This window comes from Salmo salar, chromosome ssa03 (assembly GCF_905237065.1).
Source record: "Salmo salar chromosome ssa03, Ssal_v3.1, whole genome shotgun sequence".
In the NCBI taxonomy this organism is placed as follows: Eukaryota; Metazoa; Chordata; class Actinopteri; order Salmoniformes; family Salmonidae; genus Salmo; species Salmo salar.
This window is the reverse complement of record NC_059444.1, coordinates 52395387-52419087: the sequence shown is the minus strand read 5'-3', so window position 1 is coordinate 52419087 and position 23701 is coordinate 52395387. Positions and strand designations below refer to the sequence as shown.

At 41.4% G+C, this 23701-nt stretch overlaps 2 protein-coding genes across 2 annotated transcripts; both read right to left on the bottom strand.

Moving 5' to 3' along the window:
* Positions 1–1518: 1518 nt before the first annotated feature.
* Positions 1519–4483, bottom strand: LOC106596145 (ferritin, middle subunit-like). Its single transcript, XM_014187464.2, has 4 exons — positions 4121–4483; positions 3690–3836; positions 2168–2293; positions 1519–1885 (listed from the first exon to the last, which is right to left on the bottom strand). Exons 1-4 carry the CDS (start codon positions 4226–4228, stop codon positions 1730–1732), a joined length of 537 nt encoding a protein of 178 aa, XP_014042939.2. The 5' UTR covers positions 4229–4483; the 3' UTR covers positions 1519–1729.
* A 10432-nt stretch (positions 4484–14915) lies between these two features.
* LOC106599278 (ferritin, middle subunit-like) lies at positions 14916–16990 on the bottom strand. Its single transcript, XM_045714921.1, has 4 exons — positions 16646–16990; positions 16111–16257; positions 15749–15874; positions 14916–15287 (listed from the first exon to the last, which is right to left on the bottom strand). The coding sequence occupies exons 1-4, from the start codon at positions 16745–16747 to the stop codon at positions 15132–15134; spliced, it is 531 nt and encodes a 176-aa protein (XP_045570877.1). The 5' UTR covers positions 16748–16990; the 3' UTR covers positions 14916–15131.
* Positions 16991–23701: the final 6711 nt, after the last annotated feature.

Below are 23701 nucleotides of genomic sequence, written 5' to 3'. Positions count from 1 at the left end.
CCCCAAATGGACTACTGTCCAATCGTGTGGTCAGGTGCCACAAAGAAGGACTTAGGAAAATTACAATTGGCCCAGAACTGGGCAGCACGGCTCACCCTTAAATGTACACAGAGAGCAAACATTAATATGAATGTCAATCTCTCATGGCTCAGAGTAGAGATTGACTTCATCACTACACAACTCAGACACCAATGCATACCCCACAAGACATGCCACCAGGCCTCTTCACAGTCCCCAAGTCCAGAACAGACTATGGGAGGTGCACAGTACTACATAGAGCCATGACATGGCTACTATTCCAAATCAAGCAACTCATTCAAGCAGTAAAATAAGATTTAAAAAATAGATCAAATACACCTTATGGGACAGCAGGGACTGTGAAGAGACACATAGGCACAGACACAATAACATATGCACTATAGATACATGGATTTTGCATTGTCGATATGTGGTAGTAGAGTAGTGGCCTGAGTGCAAACCCTTACTATTTTGTCAAATCTGTTTAGTAATGTAATGTTAGTTTTATTGTATAGAACTGCCTTTAATTTGCGGGACCCCGTGAAGAGTAACTGCTGCCTTGACAGCAGCTAATAGGAATCCATAACTAATGTTGCTAAATTAAGGATAATTTCATTTAGTCAGGTGCCATCTAGTGGCCGTTTTGTGTACTTCAGACCTCAAATCTCTGGCACTCTGTGGCCTTACATGTAACATACTTTAAAATAGAATGACAAAGCAACAAAACATTACTCTAAATATTAACCAAATTAGATACCATTACCTTTATAAAAATGTAAATTTTACCATGTCAAGTTACTTTCCCCTTCAACCATCTGGTCTATCACCTAGAAACCCATGTACACATGAAAAATAGCAATATTTTCAGTTAAAGTATGAGTTACCAAAGTTAGATTGCCTGTTCATGACAGAAGACTTTAGTAATTTTGGGTAATTACCAGTAGCTTTGCAAACATATGACAGCTCCAATAAGCCCCTTATTGTGAACGAGAGGCTTGTAGAATCATAACCATTTTGAGTATTCAGTTCATAGTTTGCTGTAGGGGAACTTCTGGGCATTACCAACTGAAACAAAATGAGTAAAGATTTAATTTGGTGTCAGTAAGAGCCAATCTTCCCATTACCAGAGAAATACGCCATATGGATTTACCGAGCAGGACGCAAGGGTTTGATTTACCTCTAGGCCGTCTAATGACGACCTTTTGAGATACACAGAGTAAAGGTCCACATTGACTGTAGTTACCCATTTCACTTTTAGGGGTAGAGTTAACGGTTGGGCCCTTATTTGACATGTCTTTAACATATCTTGTAATAGTGCCCTCTGTGGTCAAAAGTAATGTCCTCTAAATGTTAAACTTCCATTGTTATGACCCTCAGTCACTAGGTCTACAATTGTCAGTATTTATCACTAGGAAATTGAGATACTCAGTAAGACGGAGCAAAGAACCTGAATAGACTTTTACAACATCCGTTACTACAGGTCAACACTTAGAAAAGAAAAACGAGTGATATTTTTTTATTGTTTTACAAGATGCCTTGACTCCAAAATACAATAGTGTTGTCAACAAAAACACCTCAATGTTACAGCTGTGTTGCACTGCACCAGTTTAACACTCTACCCTCCTTATAAACGCAAAGCCAGTAGGATCTATCAGAGAAGCCAGGAGTCCTGGTCTGAGGCTGGATGCTGTAGCCTGGGGATGGAAGTGGTTTAGCTCTGGCCTCCCAGGGTGTGCTTGTCAAACAGGTACTCTGCCATCTTGTTTTTGACAGCATCCATCTTGGTGAGGTTGGTGATGTGGTCACCCAGCTTCTTAATGGCCTCCACCTGCTCATTCAGGTAATGGGTCTCCAGGAAGTCACACAGCTAAAGAGGGAAAACAGGTCAGACAAGAGAACTACAGACTATTGTAGATACAGTAACACAAGAGCCTGGTGGTAATGGCAGATAATGAGGTGTTTGCAGCTGTAACTCCTGCATGAGCTGCATTGTGTGCATCTGTGGACTATTTTGCACATGTGTATAGGCAGGTCACACACAATCCTGTGTCATCAGTTATCAGAGCTACAACAACCTAATCATCTACTGGGACAGTACCTGTATTCTGTGTGATATATACATGTGATGTGCAGTTCCACCATAACTTACATGGGGGTCAACCTTGTCAGAGGCAATCTTGTGCAGGTCCAGCAGGGCCTGGTTCACATTCTTCTCCAGCTGCAGAGCACACTGCATGGCCTCCAGCCCATTGCCCCACTCATCACTTTCTGGCTTCTACACAGGACAGAGTGAACACAGGAGGGTTAGGGACTACTAACAGATGTTTAGACAATTAAATCTGTGTATCTGACAATTGGAACCAATGCAGAAAGATCAAGATGAAGTCATTTTAACAGTGACTATGAACAACCACATAAGCTAGAATATATGAAGCACATATGGGTCGGTGTGGCTCAGTTGATAGAGCAAGGCGCTTGCAACCCCAAAGGTTTCCAGAAACCCAGCTCAGAACACAACTCGTCGATCATTCTCACGGATGGGCTATTGCAGCAGACGACCACACCGGGTTACACTCCTTTCAGCTAAAAACAAGTGACTCCAGTGAGCAATTGAGTGGAAAAACATTGCCTGGAACAGCGAGTTCAGTTTACTGCACAGTCCCAAGACCTCAAACCAATAGAGCATCTTTGGAACGAGATGGAACGGGCTGTTCACAGCATGACTACGTCGCCGTAAAATCTGCAGCAACTGCCTGATTTCAGCGTGTGAACATGGACCAACATCCCTGTGGATTGTTTCAGACACCTTCTGAACATCCCCCCCAAAAATTCAGGCTGTTCTGGAGGCAAACAGGGGTCTGAGTAGATGTGTATAAACCACTTATTTCACACTCACTAGGCCATACCCCCAGACACTACATAAGCCTACATGCATATTGACACCAGTCACATATCCTGATTGCCTAGTCACTCTTCACCCTTACCTACATACTGTATTCTCTCAACTACCTTGTACTGAGAGAAAGTGCGGGGGTACTTGTATCTAGCCTACCATATCCTTTTTTATTTAGCAAATATTTACTTTTAACTCCGCATTGTTGGGAATGGGCTCGTAAGTACGCATGTCACTGTAAAGTCTAATTTGTAAGTCGCTCTGGATAAGAGCGTCTGCTAAATGACTTAAATGTAAATGTACACCTGTTGTAGTCAGTGCACGTGACCAATAGTGAGCATGTATTATATTAACACTGGGAGAGTTTGGATAGAGTGGATGGAGTTACACCCCTCATGCTCTCAGTTCAGTGGTTATGAAGGAATGGAGGCAGTGTGTTCAGGCCTAATCAGTCAGGACATTTTCTCCTCTGGCCACCTTGCTCTAATACCAGGGCAGCCACATAGGGCGTGCCTTACAATGAACTGTATTAACATGAATGACTACTCATCCAAAACTTTATGTTCACAGTTTTAAAGAAAAGGCTCTAGATTGACTATAAAGGGTTCTTTAGACTTCTTGCCATAGATTCTAGATCAACCACTTGGTTCCAGGTAGAACCTTTCCAACTGAGACAAGAACCTTTTCTACCAGAGAACCCTCTACGAAGAAGTTAATGCTCTTTTATGTTGCGCAGTATACAATGTAAATGTGTTTTTTTCGACGCTCAGGCGCTCACCGTGATGTCCTGGAGTAAAATGCGTCCACCTCTCTTGTTCTGGAAGGAGAGTAGCTTGTCGGCGTGCTCCCGCTCCTCCTCGCTGTTCTCCTTGAAGAAATGCGCGAAGCCAGGCAGAGCCACATCGTCACGGGAGAAATAGAAAGCCTGGGTGGACAGACAAGTGTTTAGAAACATGTCAAACATGACTCATTCTATCATTGAGGGATCTGTGCATGATTGACACAGCAATATGATCCGGAAACTCATTAGTCTACTTGGTAACCTGCTAATTAACCTGTCAAGGAGATATGTCATTGAACAGAGCATATTTATCAGCTTTATTTGAATAATAGGTCTACCTCGAGGCTGTTAATTGCCTAGGCGTACAGAAAAATATTTAGGCCCAGGCATAATAATACTAGGTAGAGCAACAATTACAGTCCCCTTACCATTGAAGTGTAGGTATAAGAAGCAAACATCTCCATGTTGATCATCCGGTTGATTGCAACTTCGCAATCGTCGTGATAGTTCTGGCGGATCTGAGACTCTATTTTCATTTTCTATCAAAATTAACGGTACAAAAATAGAGATTCTTAGATTATTTTACTAAGAGAGTTCAAGTAAGTGTTACGTTATCAATCCGGAATGTTCTATAGTGCGGGACGAAGGCAGAGGAGTTCCGTTCAATCACTGTTGAAGCAAGAACTTCTTCATGCGTCTTCTCAGACTTGTGAACTGGAAGGAGCCTTGTTCGCTCTATTTATTGTTTCGAACCGACCGCGTCAGTAAATCGACCCTCTTCTTCAATGATATTTAACGGCAGGTTGGCATACAATAAATGTTGCATTACCGCCACCTACTAGACTGGAGTATAACTCCCTTATACTTTACCTATTTTTTTTTTAATCAACAACCACAACAACAAAAAATACAACAAATACCCTACCATCTAAAACTACACTCACAAAAAATAATAATCAATACCATACTCCACTATTTACATCTATTTAGTCCTACTTCAGGCCAACAGCATGAAAGGATGGGACACCACCACTTAACACACCCTGTAACTCAACATAAATCAAATCAAATTTTATTAGTCACATGCGCCAAATACAACAGGTGTAGACCTTACAGTGAAACGCTTACTTACGAGCCCCTAACCGACAGTGCAGTTAAAAAAAACACAGATAAGAATAAGAGATAAGAGATAAAACTCTTCTGATGTCAAGTCTCGCACACCCAAATACCTCTCTGCAGCTCCCACCACAACCTCTATTTTCTAGTTCCATCCCTGCAGTACAGTTGATAACCATTACTATAAATGCCAAAAATCCAATCTTACTGAAACATATATGACTTGTTGGTTTATCCCTCTGTACTGGTACAGATCTACTACTCACACCCTTCCTCTCATGATCCCTCCCCCCTTGACCCATCTTCCTCTACTTCTTAACTGCCTCAGCATAGGACAACTTCTGCACTACTCTAATCCTGGAAACCTCAACCTGCTTCTCTCGCACGGGACGTTTCTGATCCCCAGCTCCATGGGCACCCCTACAATTAACACATACCACTACTTTCCCCAATACTACACATTTCTTTGTTTCATGCCCTTCTGCACACTTCTCACACCCAGGATCCTTCCTCCTACACACTGCTGCCACATGCCCATCAGCTTGACACCAGTAACAACGTAATGTAGTCTGCATAAAATCTCGTACAGGATAACTTATATATCCTAACATCACTTTGTCGGGAAAAGACTCAACATCAAAACTCAAAAGAACAGACAATGACTCTTCTGTTCCACCACTCACACCACAGTGTCTGCGCCGCACCAAACGACGAGCATCACAAACACCGGGAATCTTCCCCTTCAGTTGGTCAACTTTCACATTTACCGCTACTCCAGTAATCACTCCTTTCAATGGTGCCCTTTTCTTGAGAGCAGAACAATTCACATCTCTTGCCCCCATTCGTTTAACACGGTGCACTTGCTACCTCTGACCAGCAGAAACACATATAATTATCACAAGACCACTTCTGGTTACCCTCACCGATTCCACAGCACCCAACTCTGTTTTCACCCACCCTGAAACCTCAAATGGATCAGCCAAAAGGCAAGAGTCCACTTTTTCCAAAAACTTCCCTCCTACTGTCACAGACTCATCTTTATCCTGCCCCTCGGTGCAAGCCTCGGGCTCCGAGAACTTCACCACACCTACCACCTCTGATACTTCGCCCTCATTCACTTCCATTTCTCCTCCTGTCTTCAACTCTCTGTTTACACCTTCTACCAATCTTCTTTAACAAACCATCTCTTTTTTTCCCGCCATTTTTTACCGACTCAAGCTCACCCTCTTCCTCCCTCTCTCTCTTAGACCTCCTCTGCCTCTCTTTTTCCCTCCATTCTTCTTCCGTATTACAAGTCAAATCAAATCCAATCAAATTTTATTTGTCACATGCGCCGAATACAACAGGTGGAGACCTCACATTGAAATGCTTACTTACAAGGCCTTAACCAACAATGCAGTTTTAAGAAAATACCTAAAAAAAAGTATAAGATAAGAATAACAAATAATTAAAGAGCAGCAGTAATTAACAATAGCGGGGCTATATACAGGGGGGTACCGATACAGAGTCAATGTGCGGGGGCACCGGTGTCGAGGTAATGGAGGTAGTATGTACATGTAGGTAGAGTTATTAAAGTGACTATGCATAATAAGATGGGGGGGGGGGCAATGCAAATGGTCTGGGTAGCCATTTGATTAGATGTTCAGGAGTCTTATGGCTTGGGGGTAGAAGTGGTTTAGAAGCCTTTTGGACCTAGATTTGGCACTCCGGTACCGCGTGCTGTGCGGGAGCAGAGAGAACAGTACACTGCCTGGTATGGAGGTCCTGGATGGCAGGAAGCTTGGACCCGGTGATGTACTGGGCCGTACAAGCTGTAGTACCTTGCGGTCGAAGGTCGAGCAGTTGCCATACCAGGCAGTGATGCAACCCGTCAGGATGCTCTCGATGGTGCTGCTGTAAAACCTTTTGAGGATTTTTATTTTATTTAACTAGGCAAGTCAGTTAAGAACAAATTCTTATTTTCAATGACGTCCTAGGAACAGTGGGTTAACTGCCTGTTCAGGGGCAGAACAACAGATTTGTACCTTGTCAGCTCAAGGATTTGAACTTCCAACGCTCTAACCACTAGGCTACCCTGAGGACCCATGCAAAATCTTTTCAGTCTCCTGAGGGGGAATAGGTTTTGTCGTGCCCTCTGCTTGGACCATGTTAGTTTGTTGGTGATGTGGACACCAAGGAACTTGAAGCTCTCAAACTGACCCACTACAGCCCTGTCGATGAGAATGGTGGTGTGCTCAGTCCTCCTTTTCCTGCGGTCCACGATCATCTCCTTCGTCTTGATCACGTTGAGTGTAACTCTCCTTCTGATAATACTGCACTTCTCCTGACATACATCTTGCTCTTGCCTTGTCAAGGGACGCCATTTAACCTGCTGTCACAAATCCGTTCAATCAGCACAACCCCCTCAGGCTTCACGCAGTGCTCCCCTAACCCGGACGACTCTGATTCAATATTGCGCCGCCCTATGGGACTCCTGATCACGGCCGGTTGTGATACAGCCCGGGATCGAACCAGGGTCTGTAGTGACGCCCCTAGCACTGATATGCAGTGCCTCAGATCTCAAATACCAATATTTTTCTGTATTACTTTAAACTCTTGGTCTAACTCTAACAGTTCAGAAACTCACCACCAAACCCTTCACGCAGGCTTGAGACAGACATTTTGGCTTTTGTAGAATTGGTATTTGATGATACACCTTTTGGTTTCAAATGACATATTGTAGTTGACAAATGGTCGATCAAAGTTGATCACATTAGCCTCCAAATAACTACACAAAATCAGTAGCTACATACATCTAACCACACATAGGTTATTAAGCTAAAACAGTGAAGTGGAAAACTTTTTACAGCTAATGAAAATCAAAGACTACAGTAATAAAGTAACCTTCCTAAGAACTTCAGTTCACATGACCTGATGTTCCACAACTGTTGACAGGGTGCTTTCAGGGTGCTGGGTTATTGTTCAATACATCCATGTAGTTGAAACATCATTGGTATTCTTAACATTTACATTTACGTCCTTTAGCAGACGCTCTTATCCAGAGCGACTTACAAATTGGTACATTCACCTTATGATATCCAGTGGAACAACCACTTTACAATAGTACATCTATATCTTTTTTGGGGGGAGGGTGGAGGGGGGGGGATGGTTAGAAGGATTACCTTATCCTATCCCAGGTATTCCTTAAGGAGGTGGGGTTTCAGGTGTCTCCGGAAGGTGGTGATTGACTCCGCTGTCCTGGCGTCTTGAGGGAGCTTGTTCCACCATTGGGGTGCCAGAGCAGCGAACAGTTTTGACTGGGCTGAGCGGAAACTGTGCTTCCGCAGAGGTAGGGAGGCAAGCAGGCCAGAGGTGGATGAACGCAGTATGGTATTCATAAGAACTAGGTCTTCTGGGGCAGTATGTATCAAACGTCTCAGTGCTGATTTAGTTTCAGTTTTTGTCTTTTAGATCATATTGAATAACATTACATCTAATCCTATTCTAACAGGCTTGATACCTTTATACAGCCCCTGGTCTGTACTGGCCTAGTATGTAAGGTAGTGCCTCTACTCGAATCGTTTAAGAACAGAAACACATTTTTCCTAATATATAACCCAAAACAGGCTCTATCAGTCAGTTTGTCATATCTACTATCTAGGTTAATTGTTTGTTGAAAAATGATAAAGCTGCTTCAAATGGGGGTAAGGGTCTTCTTCAACATAGATAATCCTTGAAGTATGTGCCCTGCTCTATGTTACTTTGATCAACTGTTCTAGACTGAACCTCACTTTATAGTGCAAACAAAGTTTTGGAGACAATGAGTCAAAGCCTCTTCAGACTGTTCAGAGTGACAGTAGACTTATTCTTAAAATCAAACCAAATCAAAGTTTATTTGTCACGGCGCCGAATACAACAGGTGTAGACCTTACAGTGAAATGCTTACTTACGGCTCTAACCAATAGTGCGAAAAAAAAGGAGTGTGTGCGTGTGTGTATGTTGATAAGTAAAGAAATAAAACAACAGTAAAAAGACATTTGAAAATAACAGTAGCAAGGCTATATACAGACACCGGTTAGTCAGGCTTATTGAGGTGGTATGTACATGTAGGTATGGTTAAAGTGACTATGCATATATAATGAACAGAGAGTAGCAGTAGCGTAAAAAGAGGGGTTGTCAGGTGGTGGGACACAATGCAGATAGCCCGGTTAGCCAATGTGCGGAAGCACTGGTTGGTCGGGCCAATTCATGTATGTACATGAATGTATAGTTAAAGTGACTATGCATATATGATAAACAGAGAGTAGCAGCAGCGTAAAAGTGGGGTTGAGAGGGGCACACATGCAAATAGTCCGGGTAACCATTTGGTTACCTGTTCAGGAGTCTTATGGCTTGGGGGTAAAAACTGTTGAGAAGCCTTTTTGTCTTAGACTTGGCACTCCGGTACCTGCTTGCCATGTGGTAGTTGAGAGAACAGTCTATGACTGGGGTGGCTGGGGTCTTTGACAATGTTTAGGGCCTTCCACTGACACCGCCTGGTGTAGAGGTCCTGGATGGCAGGCAGCTTTGCCCCAGTGATGTACTGGGCCGTACACACTACCCTCTGAAGTGCCTTGCGGTCGGAGGCCGAGCAATTGCCGTACCAGGCAGTGATGCAACCGGTCAGGATGCACTCGATGTTGCAGTTGTAGAACCTTTTGAGGATCTCAGGACCCATGCCAAATCTTTTTCGTTTCCTGAGGGAGAATAGGCTTTGTCGTGCCCTCTTCACGACTGTCTTGGTGTGTTTGGACCATTCTAGCTTGTTCTTGATGTGGACACCAAGGAACTTGAAGCTCTGAACCTACTCCACGACAGCCCCGTCGATGAGAATGGGGGCGTGCTCGGTGCTCCTTTTCCTGTAGTCCACAATCATCTCCTTAGTCTTGGTTACGTTGAGGGATAGGTTGTTATTCTGGCACCACCCAGCCAGGTCTCTGACCTCCTCCCTATAGGCTGTCTCGTCGTTGTCGGTGATCAGGCCTACCACTGTTGTGTCGTCTGCAAACTTAAAATGGTGCTACAAAAGGGCTGTGACATACTTGGAATTCTTTCTTTTTTGGTGGAAAGTGACATCACTTTTTGACTAAATGATGTGTCATGCTTAAAGGATAAGTTTGCTTGTTTGAAACTCATCACTGACCAACTTTAGCATTTTAGCTAACCTTTCCCCTAGCCCTAAACGTTTAATCTAAATCCTAATCTTAACCTTAGATCTAACCCTAACTTTAACCCCTACCCTAGCTAACATTAGCCACCTAGCCAGCGACCTAACGTTAGCCACAACTAATTGGAATTCGTAACAAATCATATGTTTTGCAAATTCCTAACATATTGTACAAATTGCAATTCGTAACATAATGTACAAATTGCAGTTCGTAACATATCATACGAATGGATGGTGGACTTCCACAAATTAATACATACCATACAAAACATACCATACTAATTGGAGTATCCCAGATTTACATTTACTATGTTACGTCTACCCCTGAGTCCAGGTTGTTCTAAGTGACCTTGTTTTAGCAGAAGGGCAAACAGAGCATTAAAATAGCATTTTACAAAGTATTTTCTTCATTTTTTTTCTGCAAATCTTTTCTGTAATGTTCAACCCAGAGAACGTGTTAAGTTGTCACGACCTGGTCCATCATGTGACCAGCCGCAAAAAGTTATAAACAGTAAGTAATACTGTAAATGGTTAACCATTACATAACTCTCAGTGCTAGAGAAGTCACTACAAACCCTGGTTCGATTCCAGGCTGTATCACAACCGGCCGTGATTGGGAGTCCCACAGGGTGGCACACAATTGGCCTAGCGCCGTCCGGGTTATGGTTTGGCCGTGGTAGGCCGTCATTGTAAATAAGAATTTGTTCTTAACTGACTTGCCTAGATAAATAAAAGTTAAATAAAAAAAGAACAAATTCTTATTTTACAATGACGGCCTACCCCAGACAAACTCTCCCCTAACCCGGACGATGCTGGACCAATTGGTTACCGAGTGGTGCAGCGGTCTAAGGCACTGCATCTCAGTGCAAGAGGTGTCACTACAGTCCCTGGTTCAAATCTAGGCTGTTTACATCTGACTGTGATTGGGAGTCCCATAGGGCGGCGCACAATTGAACCAGGGTCGTCCAGGGTAGGCCGTCATTGTAAATAAGAAGATGTTCTTAACCGACTTGCCTAGCTAAATAAAATATAAAGAATTATAATTATTCAATACAGAAACATTTAAAAAAATATGTTTTAAACACTTCTTTGCAGCTTTTGATGTTATTGATCATAATCTGCAGCTGGTAAAAGTGTAAGTGTTATGTCTTTGCATCCAATGCTATATTGTGGATCTATAGTTACCTGTCTAAAAAAACAAGGAGGGTGTTCTTTAATGGAATCCTCTCCACAGGGGCGAAAATCTGATATCAACATTGGAGGGGACAATTACATTACATTTTCTCAAGAGCAATTCCTGAGGGGGACACCAAAAGTAGTGCTGTAACACATAGCCTACATTGTAATATGGTAAACGTATATTAAGGAACCAAAGAAATAAGGTGTTTGCCGTACTCCTAACTACCGGTACCCAAAACTACACAACTAATCACAACAGCAATACCATTGCCTTTAACAAATCTTAGTTCAGTCACCAGTTTAAGTTGAGAGTGGAGGTATCCATGGCATTTTCCAATTATGTTCCTATTTTACAAGTCAAAAAAATGGAGAACCTTTCAAATTGTTGCCAAACAAAGACTCAACAAAATTACCTGAGACTCCCTGTCTCTGCCAGTCTGTCCCTGCATATCTGTCCCCAACTCTGCTGTCTGTGTGCCATCTGTTGCCTGCTCTGCCTAATGACATCATTGTGAAACATTTCCATTAGAATTTCATTTCTTTCTTATGAACATTTTATCAACTAGTCTTTGAGATATTAGGCTACAAAGGTTATTACTTTGCGTTTTGGTGTACTGAAAAATACTCTGATGTCCGTCTTTTATTTTTCTGCCATTTTTCTACCTGGCTGGCTGGCTGGCTACACACACACACACACACAGTGTGTAGGTTATTTACAGTAGGAGATGGGCTTCTATCATCTTATCTTTTATCATTCTAGTTGGGCTTCGATCTAAAAGGTAGCTAGCAAATGTGAAACGGATTAAAATGACAAGAGTTGACAGCTGTATGAGTTCACCATTTACACAACATATGCTGCAACCTTTTGTAATTTTAATAGTTTGTTTCATATTGGCTGGCTTCCAACAATAGCTGAATTTGCAAAGCTAGCGAGCACCAATTCCGTTTCAGTGGTGTTTGCTATAATCTTTGCTACCCGGGTTAAATAAAGGTGAAATAAAATAAATAAATAAATAAATAAAAGTTCCCTTGCGACAATTTAGCTTTTGCAACAAGACCCATTAAATATATTTAAGACAATGGTAGAAGAGAGTGTAGTTCTGTTCAGTTTGGACTTCAGTTTATCGCTAACCTTATCGCAGGGACTTTGAAGCACTAACTTACATCATCTGCATGCTGATCTTGGAATAAATTGACGATAGCAAAGATTCCATCTTTGACGAGGCCACATAAATGGAATAGGTACTAGCTAGCTTAATAGTTAATATTTGCGCGCTAGCTCTGCATATTCAGCTAGTGTGTGTGCGCGATTGACTGGATTAACCTCACTTCAGTTACGTTCATTGAGTTCATTGAGTGCCTTTCAGAGAGTAGATACGACCCCTCTGTTACCTTGCCAACTAAGGAACTGGCAGTGGATTCAAACACTGTGGGGGTGGGGGGGGTCGCAATCTTTTGAAACTTAAAAACGCGCTACAAAGTGTCTATAATCAGCACAATTACTTTCATTGCGTATTATTAATATTATTTAAATTACATAGTTATGTTTCAGTGATATATTGGGGGGACAAATAATATTTTTCCAAGGATGGGGGTCGTGTCCCTGCCTCTCCAACATAATCTAGGTAGAGTCAAGCATTCCCCAGAGCAGCTGTCTAGGCCCCTTACTTTTTCTATCTTTACTAATGACTTGCCACTGGCGCTGAGTGAAGCCTGTGTGTCTATGTACGCTGATGACTCAACACTATACACATCAGCTACCACAGCAGGTGTAATCACTGCCAGTGGCGGTTCTACGCCATTTCAACTGGGGCCAGTTGTACTGTTAGAGGGGCCAGTTACATTAGATGTTATTGTTGTCATATCGTTTTCTTCACTGCATTGCAGGCATTAGCAGGCAAAAGACCATGTTCATAATCATCATCGTTGCCACTGTCTAATAACAGATGTAAAAAAAGAACGATAGCAAAAATTAGTTAGATGGGAGAGGTCTGTCCATAATAAAGCACTGCTCTGCCTTCTTAACAACACTATCAACAAGGTAGGTCCTACAGGCCCTAGTTTTGTTGCACCTGGACTACTGTCCAGTCGTGTGGTCAGGTGCCACAAAGAGGGACTTCGGAAAATTACAATTGGCCCAGAACTGGGCAGCACGGCTCACCCTTAAATGTACACAGAGAGCTAACATTATGCATGTCAATCTCTCATGGCTCAGAGTAAGAGGAGAGATTGACTTCATCACTACTTGTATTTGTGAGAAGTATTGGAATGCTGAATGCACCGAGCTGTCAGTTTAAACTACTAGCACACAACTCAGACACCAGTGCATACCCCACAAGACATGCCACCAAGTCTCTTCACAGTCCCCAAGTCCAGAACAGACTATGGGCGGTGCACAGTAGTACATAGAGCCATGACATGGCTACGTTACCACATCAAGCAACTCATTCAAGCAGTAAAATAAGATTTAAAAAATAGATAAAAATACACCTTATGAGACAGCAGGGACTGTGAAGAGACACATAGGCACAGACACAGTAACATATTCACTATAGACACACACACATGGATGTTGTGTTATAGATATGTGGTAGTAGAGTAGTGGCCTGAGGGCAAACCCTTAATGTGTTGTGAAATCTGTTTCGTAATGTAACGTTTTAATAGTATTGAACTGCATTTATTTTGCTGGACCCCATGAAGAGTAACTGCTGCTTTGACAGTAGGCAACAAGGATCCATAAAGAGATGTTGGTAAACGTCAAGGAACATCATTTAGTCAGGTGCCATCTAGTGGCCTTTTTGGGTACTTCAAATTATCACAACTCTCTGGTCTTCCGTGTGGCCTTATCACATGTAAAATATACTTTAAAATAGAATGTCAACGCCACAAAACATTACCCTAAATATAAACCAACTTAGAATGCTATTACCTTTAATTTAAAAAGTAATCAACATTTTTACCATGTCAATATTTCATGGTTGTAAATGTTGGTGGCAGTTGTGTAAAGAAAAAGGGATGCGTTGCAGATTTATTGAGAATGCCATTGTTGATAAAACACTAAGGTTATTTTCCCCTTCAACCATCTGGTCTATCCACTAGAAACCCATGCACTATATGGACACATGAAAAATAGCAATATTCCCAGTTGAAGTTTATATTACCGAAGTTAGATTCCCTGTTAACTACAGAAGACTTCAGTAATTTTGGGTAATTACCAGTAGCTTTACAACCATATGACAGCTCCAATAAGCCCCTTATGGTGAACTAGAGGCTTGTAGAATCATTACTATTTTGAGAATTCAGTTCATAGTTTGCTGTAGGGGAACTATTGGGCATTACCAACTGTAAAGATTTAATTTTGTGTCAATACGAGCCAAACTTCACATTACTAGAGAAATGTGCCATATGGATTTACCGAGCAGGAAGAAAGGTTTTGATTTACCTCTAGGTTGTCTAATGATGACCTTCTGAGATACAGAGTAAAGGTCCACATTGACTAGTTACCCACTTCACTTATGGGTAAAGCGTTGACAGTTGGGCCCTTAATTGACATGTCTGTAACATTTATTTTACTAGTGCCTTCTGGTGACAGGTAATGTCCTTTATAAACCTCATGTTAAACTTTTCCTATTGTTATGACCCTCAGTTACTAGTAGGTCTACAATTGTCAGTATTTATCACTAGGAAATTGAGATGCTCAGTAAGACGGAGCAAAGAAACTGAATAGACTGTTACAACATCCATTACTACAGGTCAACACTTTATTTGTATTGTTTTACAAGATGCCTTGCCTCCAATACAATAGTGTTGTCAACAAAAACACCTCAATGTTACAGCTGTGTTGCACTGCACCAGTTTAACACTCTCCCCTCCCTATAAATGCAAAGCCAGTAGGATCTATCAGAGAAGCCAGGAGTCCTGGTCTGGGGCTGGATGCTGTAGCCTGGGGATGAAGTGGTTTAGCTCTGGCCTCCCAGGGTGTGCTTGTCAAACAGGTACTCTGCCATCTTGTTTTTGACAGCATCCATCTTGGTGAGGTTGGTGATGTGGTCACCCAGCTTCTTAATGGCCTCCACCTGCTTATTCAGGTAATGGGTCTTCAGGAAGTGACACAGCTAAAGAGGGAAAACAGGTCAGACAAGAGAATAACTACAGACTATTGTAGATACAGTAACAAGAACCTGGTGGTAATGGCATAAGTGCAGATAGTGTTTCCAGCTTTTTTTAACTAGGCAAGTCAGTTAAGAACAAGTTCTTATTTACAATGAGAATCTAACGTGGAACAGTTCTGAACTGCCTTGTTCAGGGGCAGAACATTTTTACCTGGTCAGCTCGGGGATTCAATCCAGCAACCTTTATTACTGGCCCAACGCTCTAACCACTAGGCAACCTGCTGCCCCTTCTGCATTAGCTGCATTGTGTGTATAGTGTGCATCTGGACTATTGTGTGCATGTGAAGCAGGTCACAATCCTGTGTCATTAGATATCAGAGCTACAACAACCTGATCATCTCCTGGGACAGTACCTGTATTCTATGTGATATATACATGGTATGTGCAGTTCCAATATAACTTACATGGGGGTCAACCTTGTCAGAGGCAATCTTGTGCAGGTCCAGCAGGGCCTGGTTCACATTCTTCTCCAGCTGCAGAGCACACTGTATGGCCTCCAGCCCATTGCCCCACTCATCACGTTCTGCCTTCTACACAGGACAGAGTTAACAGAAGTGTTAGGGACTACTAGCAGACATTAAGGTTAGGATAAAGTGAACAGAGTTACACCCCTCACACTGTCAGTTCAGTGGTTAGAGACAAAATGTTCAGAACTACTCCAGGTTCTCTACATCAACTTAATGCTGTAGACACTCTCCTCCATGGAGTAAAGACATTATCCATCAGCCTACAATCTAAATGTGTTTTTCGATGCTCAGGGGCTCACCTTGATGTCCTGGAGTAAAATGCGTCCACCTCTCTTGTTCTGGAAGGAGAGTAGCTTGTCGGCGTGCTCCCGCTCCTCGTCGCTGTTCTCCTTGAAGAAATGCGCGAAGCCAGGCAGAGCCACATCGTCACGGGAGAAATAGAAAGCCTGGGTGGATAAACATAAAACAGTGTGTTTAGAAGAAGAAAAAAAACATGACAGCATGCTGTTCTTGTTGTGGCAACTAAACTTGATGACAAAGGCATGAATCAGTCTAGTCTGTAGTCTACTTGGTAACCTGACAAGTACCCCGTCAACGAGTTGTTACGCGCTCTGTCCAAGGTAGGATGGATTCCCGGCTTCATTTGAATGCTATATCTACCTGAAAGCTCTTAATAACAAAGTAAAAACTCAAATATGAACTTCAGGGAGCTACATTTCTTGGCTCTTTAATTGTCTAGGCCTGTAGAAATGTCAGGTGAAAAATGCCATTTAGGCCCAGGAATAATAATACACAGGTAGATCAACAAAACGGTCATCTTGGTAGACTCCTTACCATTGAAGTGTAGGTGTAGGAGGCAAACATCTCCATGTTGATCATCCGATTGATTGCAACTTCGCAATCGTGGTGATAGTTCTGGCGGATCTGAGACTCCATCTTGGCAGATTTTCTTCTATATCTAAATGAAAGGTACAAAAACAGGGTTTCTCAGACTATTTTGCTATTACAGTTAAAGTAAGTGTTAGGTTATCAATCCGGAATGTTCTATAGTGCGGGACGAAGGCAGAGGAGTTCCGTTCAATCACTGTTGAAGCAAGAACTTCTTCATGCGTCTTCTCAGACTTGTGAAGTGGAAGGAGCCTTGTTCCCTCTATTTATTGTTCCGAACGGAACGCGTCAGTGAAATCCACTCTCACAGAGCGTAGCCAATCACCTTTAGAATTTCAACAGGAACTAGGCGGATCATTTGACGACGAGCCCACTCATACACCTCATGACCTAAAGCTAAGATTATTTATTATATTAACAAGAGAGACGAGTGACAACTCTAACAATGGAAATACATTGTGCTCAACGATTGAAGACAGGCAAGATTCTAACCAATGAGAGGGCAGGTACGCGTGTAAACAACACGCACAACTCAACGTCGTTTTTCTCAAAGTTGCCGGAATGCAACGTGCATCAAAATATAGTATACATGTCGGCGTTTGTAAAAGCTTTTGTAAAAGCTTAAACATTACGAAACTTCTATTCGATCAAAATCCTTAAGTAATTTGACACTCTGTTGTATACCTCCACAAATAAATGGCCTTATCTCATGCGGACAGATTTTGGGCGGAGTAAATGCTCTCGCCTTGACCTCTTCATCTCGGTCTGTTAATTTTTTTTAAACTTTGGTTAATACAAAGTAACATTTTATTGGAAACAACTAAAGCAGTAGTATCAGCCAAAAGCAATGCTACAGTGCAGGTCTAACTACAGCGCTTATTGTTGAAAAAGGTGTGTGTGTTATATCCTTAGAAGAAAATAGGAAGAATTTGAACACATTCTAATATTGGGCTAATTGAGAAATAGTCTATGTCTACATTTGATTTAGGATATAAAAGGAATCGAACTATGAGACGCAGTTCTGTAAACTTCTGTTTCATTCTCTAAGAGCACATGTTTCAATAGCACATGTAGCTTAATTATGTACCTTTTCCAGAATGCAGTCAAAAGAAAAACTGTAGGGTTTATCACACTTTTTTCATATTAATTCATTTTTCAGTATGATGTATGGGAATACAGTAGTGGACAGAGAAAGAAAGGCTGGCTTTTGTAGAAATGGTATTTGATGATAGACCTTTCGGTTTCAAATGACATATTGTAGTTGACAAATGGTATATCAAAGTTGATTACATTAGCCTAGAAATAACTACACAAAATCAGTAGCTACATAAATCTAACAATACATGGGTTATTAAGCTAAAACTGTGAAGTGGAAAACTTTTTACAGCTAATGAAAATCAAAGACTACAGTAATAAAGTAACCTTCCTAAGAACTTCAGTTCACATGACCTGATCTTCCACAACTGTTGACAGGGTGCTTTCAGGGTGCTGGGTTATTGTTCAATACATCCCTGTATTTGCAACATCACTGGTATTCATAAGAACTAGAGCTGTGTTCGAATACTCATACTAACTGCACTAACCATACTATTTGTGATGTAAGTGGAGTATGTAGTATGGTTATTGGTCACAGTATGGATATAGTTAGTATGCCAGAAGTTCCCGGATGTCGTACTAAATTAGGCAAAATTGACATTATTTCTGTGCTTTCAAGGCCCATAATGCAATTCTTCAGAAAACGGGCGTGGCCTCCCAACGGTTTCAGATTTTAAGAAAATGTCGGAAAATATGCAGCTGAAGTCCGACGAGAGTGAATACAATTTCATTGCTTTAACTAGCTATGACAAATGTTAAGAAAATGTTCAGCGATGTAATTAATTTTCAAATAAGTTACGTTACAATTCTTTAGCAACGCTATACTTACGAACCGCATAGCATATCATTACAGTAGTATGTACCGTTATGTTAGCTAGCTACCTAACATACATTTAGTTGGCTATTAAGACATCAGGCTTAGCTAAGTGGCATAGTCATTGTTCGTTCTCAATGGACATAGTTAATTTGCTCTGGCTATCTACTCCGATTTCAGAGTACTCTCATCTGAGTGTGCCAAAGCGCAGATTAATTGATGAATTTACAAACGTAACACCCATTGAATATAACCGGTGTCAGTAAATGTCTGCAAAAAAAGAGTAATTAAATTGTTGCCAGCACCACAGTTACAGTCACCAATGCTCTGGATAACATGAAAGCAGCCTAACCAGCTCTGCTAGGTTGAGTAAAATGGTCAGAGTGAAGTGTTCTCTCATTTGTGTCTGGAAGTAGCTAGCAAGCTAGCCAAAGTTAGCCAGTTAGCTTGGGTGCTTGACTGCCATTGTGAGGTCAGAACGCTTGGATGAACCCTACTCCTCGGCCAGAGCGTCCAGTGTGGGCTCTGAATGCTCAGAGAGCAAAACACTTTGAATTTATGAACGGACAATCTGACAACGCTCTGAATTTACAAACGCCCAGAGCGTACTCTGGCACACCAGATTGAATTTACAAACACATCTGAAATCGTATGATGTCTAGCTAGTAATTTGTAATGCTAACAAGCTAGCAAGAGGTTGCATATCAACAGCATCAGCTTCTGGTAGACAGTCAAAGTGCTAGTAAGCTCAACTAAAAGTTTACAGTTCTTTTACAGTATACTCAAATGTAACCTTTATTTAACCTAGGCAAGTCAGTTAACTTCTTTGGGGTAGGGGGCAGTATTTTCACAGCTGGATAAAAAACGTACCCGATTTAATCTGGTTACTACTCCTGCCCAGAAACTAGAATATGCATATAATTAGTAGATTTGGATAGGAAACACTCTAAAGTTTCTAAAACTGTTTGACTGGTGTCTGTGAGTATAACAGAACTCATATGGCAGGCCAAGACCTGCGAAGGTTCCATTCAGGAAGTGCCCTGTCTGACAATTTGTTGTCCTTCTGTTGCATCTCTATCGACATTACAGCATCTGTGCTGTAACGTCACACTTTCTAAGGCTTCCATTGGCTCTCTAAAGCCGCCAGAAAGTGGAATGGGGTGTCTGCTTTCTCTGGGAAAAGTCCAACAGCTCTGTTTGTAAGTGGTCAGCCTGGTGACGGTGAGACTGAGATGCGCGTTCACGAGACTTCTCCATTCTTTTCTTTCAGCCTTTGAATGAATACAACGTTGCCCGGTTGGAATATTATCACTATTTTACGAGAAAAATATCATAAACATTTATTTTAAACAGCGTTTGACATGCTTCTAAGTACGCTAATGGAATATTTTGAATTTTTTTGTCACGAAATGCACTCGCGCGTTACCCTTCGGATAGTGACCTGAATGCACGAACAAAACGGAGGTATTTGGATATAACTATGGATTATTTGGAACCAAAATAACATTTGTTGTTGAAGTAGAAGTCCTGGGAGTGCATTCTGACGAAGAACAGCAAAGGTAATCCAATTTTTCTAATAGTAATTCTGAGTTTAGTGAGCCCCAAACTTGGTGGGTGTCAAATTAGCTAGCCTGTGATGGCCAAGCTATATACTCAGAATATTGCAAAATGTGCTTTCGCCGAAAAGCTATTTTAAATCGAACATAGCGATTGCATAAAGGAGTTCTGTATCTATAATTCTTAAAATAATTGTTATGTATTTTGTCAACGTTTATCATGAGTAATTTTGGAAATTCACCGGAAGTTTTCGGTGGGTATGCTAGTTCTGAACATCACATGCTAATGTAAAAAGCTGGTTTTTGATATAAATATGAACTTGATTGAACAAAACATGCATGTATTGTATAACATAATGTCTTAGGATTGTCATCTGATGAAGATCATCAAAGGTTAGTGCTGCATTTAGCTGTGGTTTGGGTTTATGTGACATATATGCTTGTTTGGCTAATGGCTGTGTGATTATTTGTGTCTATGTACTCTCCTAACATAATCTAATGTTTTGCTTTCGCTGTAAAGCCTTTTTGAAATCGGACAATGTGGTTAGATTAACGAGAGTCTTATCTTTAAAATGTTGTAAAATAGTTGATTGTTTGAGAAAATTGAATTGTGGTATTTTAGTTGGTTTCGTATTTTGCTCCGTGCGATGCCATTGGCTGTTGGCTAGGGGTTCCGCTAGTGGAACGTCTGTCCTCAACAGGTTAAGAACAAATTCTTATTTTCAAGTACTATAGTGACGTCGCTTGCACTGAGTTGCAGTGCCTTAGACCGCTGCGCCATTCGGGAACCCTATGAACTAATAGTATATAGTATGCAGTATGTACTCATTAAGTATTTGAACACAGCTTAGGTCTTCTGGGGCAGTATGCATCAAGCCTCTCAGAGTAAGATTGCCGATTTAGGATCAGTTTAGCCATTTCGATCACATTGATTAACATTACATGGACGGGGAAGCTCCTCCCCCCAGCCTCCACTGATTTATACAGCCCCTGGTCTTTCCTGGCCTAGTATGTAAGGTAGTGCCTCTTCTCCAGTTGTTTGAGAACAGGACCCCCTTTTTCCTAAAATGTATGCCAAAACAGGCTCTATCAGTTTGTCACAGCTACTATCTAGGTTCATTGTTTGTTGAAAAAATATGAAGCTGCTTCAAATGGGGGTAAGGGTCTTCAACATAGATAGTCCTTGAAGTATGTGCCCTGCTCTCTGTTACTTTGAGCAACTGTTTCAGACTGAACCTCACTTTATAGCGTAATGTTTTCATTATGAGCGCAAACAAAGTTTTGGAGACAATGAGTCGAAGCCTCTTCAGACTTTGGGAGTGACAGTAGACTCATGCTTAAACCGGTGTTACTAAAAGGGCTGTGACATACTTGGCATTCCTTTTTTTTGCGAAAAGGGACATCACTTTTTGACTAAATTATGTGTCATGCTTAAAGGATAAGTTTGGGTGAGCATATAACGCGAACGTCTAGCATCCCAATGGTTGCTTGTAACTCATCACAGACAACTTTAGCTTTTTTTGCTAATTTGCAACTTTACAATGATTTACTACTTTGTAGCTACTTTGCAACTACTTAGCATGTTAGCTAACCCTTCCCCTGACCCTAACCGTAACCCTTTAACCTAACTCCTAACTTTGACCTTAGACCTAACCTTAAACCCTAACCCCTAGCCTAGCTAACTTTAGCCACCTAGCTAACATTAGCACCTAGCCACCGAGAGCTAACGTTAGCCACAACAAATTGGAATTCGTAACATATCATATGTTTAGCAATTCGTAACATATAATACGAATTACAATTGGTAAAATATAATATGAAATGGATGATGGACATCCACAAATTAATACATACATACAAAACATGTCATACTAATTGGAGTATCTGGAATTTACGTTTACTATGTTACGTCTACCCCTGAGTCCAGGTTGTTCTAAGTGACCTTATTTTTGCAGAAGTGCAAGCATAGCATTAAAATTGAAATTGACAAAGAATTGTCTTAATTTTTTTATGCAAATCTTTTCTGTAATGTTCAACCCCGAGAACCTGTGTTAAGTTGTTAAAGTCACGACCGGGTCCATCATGTGACCAGCCGCACAAAGTTATAAACAATAAGTAATACTGTAAATGGTAAACCATTACATAACTCTTTCTATTGAAGTTCTGGAGGTTGACACAGTGTTTTTAGTCTGTACTCTTTCCCCCTCCCCCTCTCTCCCTATTGATCCCTCCCACTATTTTTTCCAGGGGCACAACTTTGGTTTTAGATGTGGGGGGGACATATATATTTATATTTTGGGGGGGTCGAATAAACACTGCAAACAGCCTACCCGACTGCTCGGAGTTATCCGCATGGTCCTAAAGCACACCGTTGCCTTGTTCTGTAACACATTCCAATGATAAAACTGGGGGGGGGGGGTTAAAAATGCATGTCCCCCTGTCCCCAGTGAAATTTGCGCCCCCCGCTTATTCCTGTCATAACCTCCTGTTGGTTCTACTACAGTATGGACTGACTTAGGCTCTGCCCTGGTTGTATTTCTGCCTTGTCATTGTGACTCAGCATTCTGTAGTCTCAAGCAGAGACGGAAGAAGTAGCGAGACAGCCCACTCCTTCATTTTCCCACCCAATGGAAGTCAATTAACTAAGCAGACCACTATCGCATTGTTGTCTGCTTAAAACCTCTTTGGGATATGGGGCAGTATTTTCACGTCCGGATGAAAAGCGTTCCCAAAGTAAACCGCCTGGTTCTCAGGCTCAGAAGCTAGGGTATGCATATAATTGGTATATTTGGATGGAAAACACTCTAAGGTTTCTAAAACTGTTACAATAATGTATGTGAGTATAAATGAACTTATTTGGCAGGTGAAACCCCGGGGACAAACCATCCAGGAAAAAGATAACTGAGTTCACTGTGTTTCCTATTGGTTTTCTATGGGAAACTGGATTAATGAAGCACCTGGTTGCAGTTCCTATGGCTTCCACTAGATGTCAACAATCTTTAGATATAGGTTGATGTTTTTCCTTTGAGAAATTAAGAAGTACGGCTATTCAGAATGAATAAAATGTATGAAATGAAATGTATGCATTCCCTACTGTAAGTCACTCTGGATAAGAGCGTCTGCTAAATGACTAAAATGTAAAATGTAATTGAACACAGTATATTCCGTCTTAAATTTTATCGATTATTTACGTTTTAGGATACTTAAGGATGGATTAGGAAAGTTGTTGAAATGTTTGGACCAAGTTTACAGGTAACTTATTAGATCATTTGTAGTCATGTTGGGCAAATTGGAACCGGTGTTTTTCTGGATCAAATGCTCCAAATAAATTGACATTTTGGGGATATAAAAAAGGAGTTTATCGAACAAAAGGACCATTTGTGATGTTTCTGGGACATATTGGAGTGCCAACAGAAGAAGATCTTTAAAGGTAAAGCATGAATTATATAATTATTTCTGACTTTCGTGTCGCATCTGCTTGGTTGAAATATGATTTTCATGTGTTTGTATGGTGGGGTGCTGTCCTCAAATAATCAC

Excerpts from the sequence above, each read along its gene's own strand:
- LOC106596145 (XM_014187464.2), bottom strand. The coding sequence starts at position 4,228 with ATGAAAATAGAGTCTCAGATCCGCCAGAACTATCACGACGATTGCGAA. Across the intron at positions 3,837-4,120 it reads CTTATACCTACACTTCAATG|GCTTTCTATTTCTCCCGTGA; the intron begins GTAAGGGGACTG and ends CTGTCCACCCAG. Across the intron at positions 1,886-2,167 it reads CTGACAAGGTTGACCCCCAT|CTGTGTGACTTCCTGGAGAC; the intron begins GTAAGTTATGGT and ends TTCCCTCTTTAG.
- LOC106599278 (XM_045714921.1), bottom strand. The coding sequence starts at position 16,747 with ATGGAGTCTCAGATCCGCCAGAACTATCACCACGATTGCGAAGTTGCA. Across the intron at positions 16,258-16,645 it reads CCTACACCTACACTTCAATG|GCTTTCTATTTCTCCCGTGA; the intron begins GTAAGGAGTCTA and ends TTATCCACCCAG. Across the intron at positions 15,875-16,110 it reads TTTTACTCCAGGACATCAAG|AAGGCAGAACGTGATGAGTG; the intron begins GTGAGCCCCTGA and ends TGTCCTGTGTAG.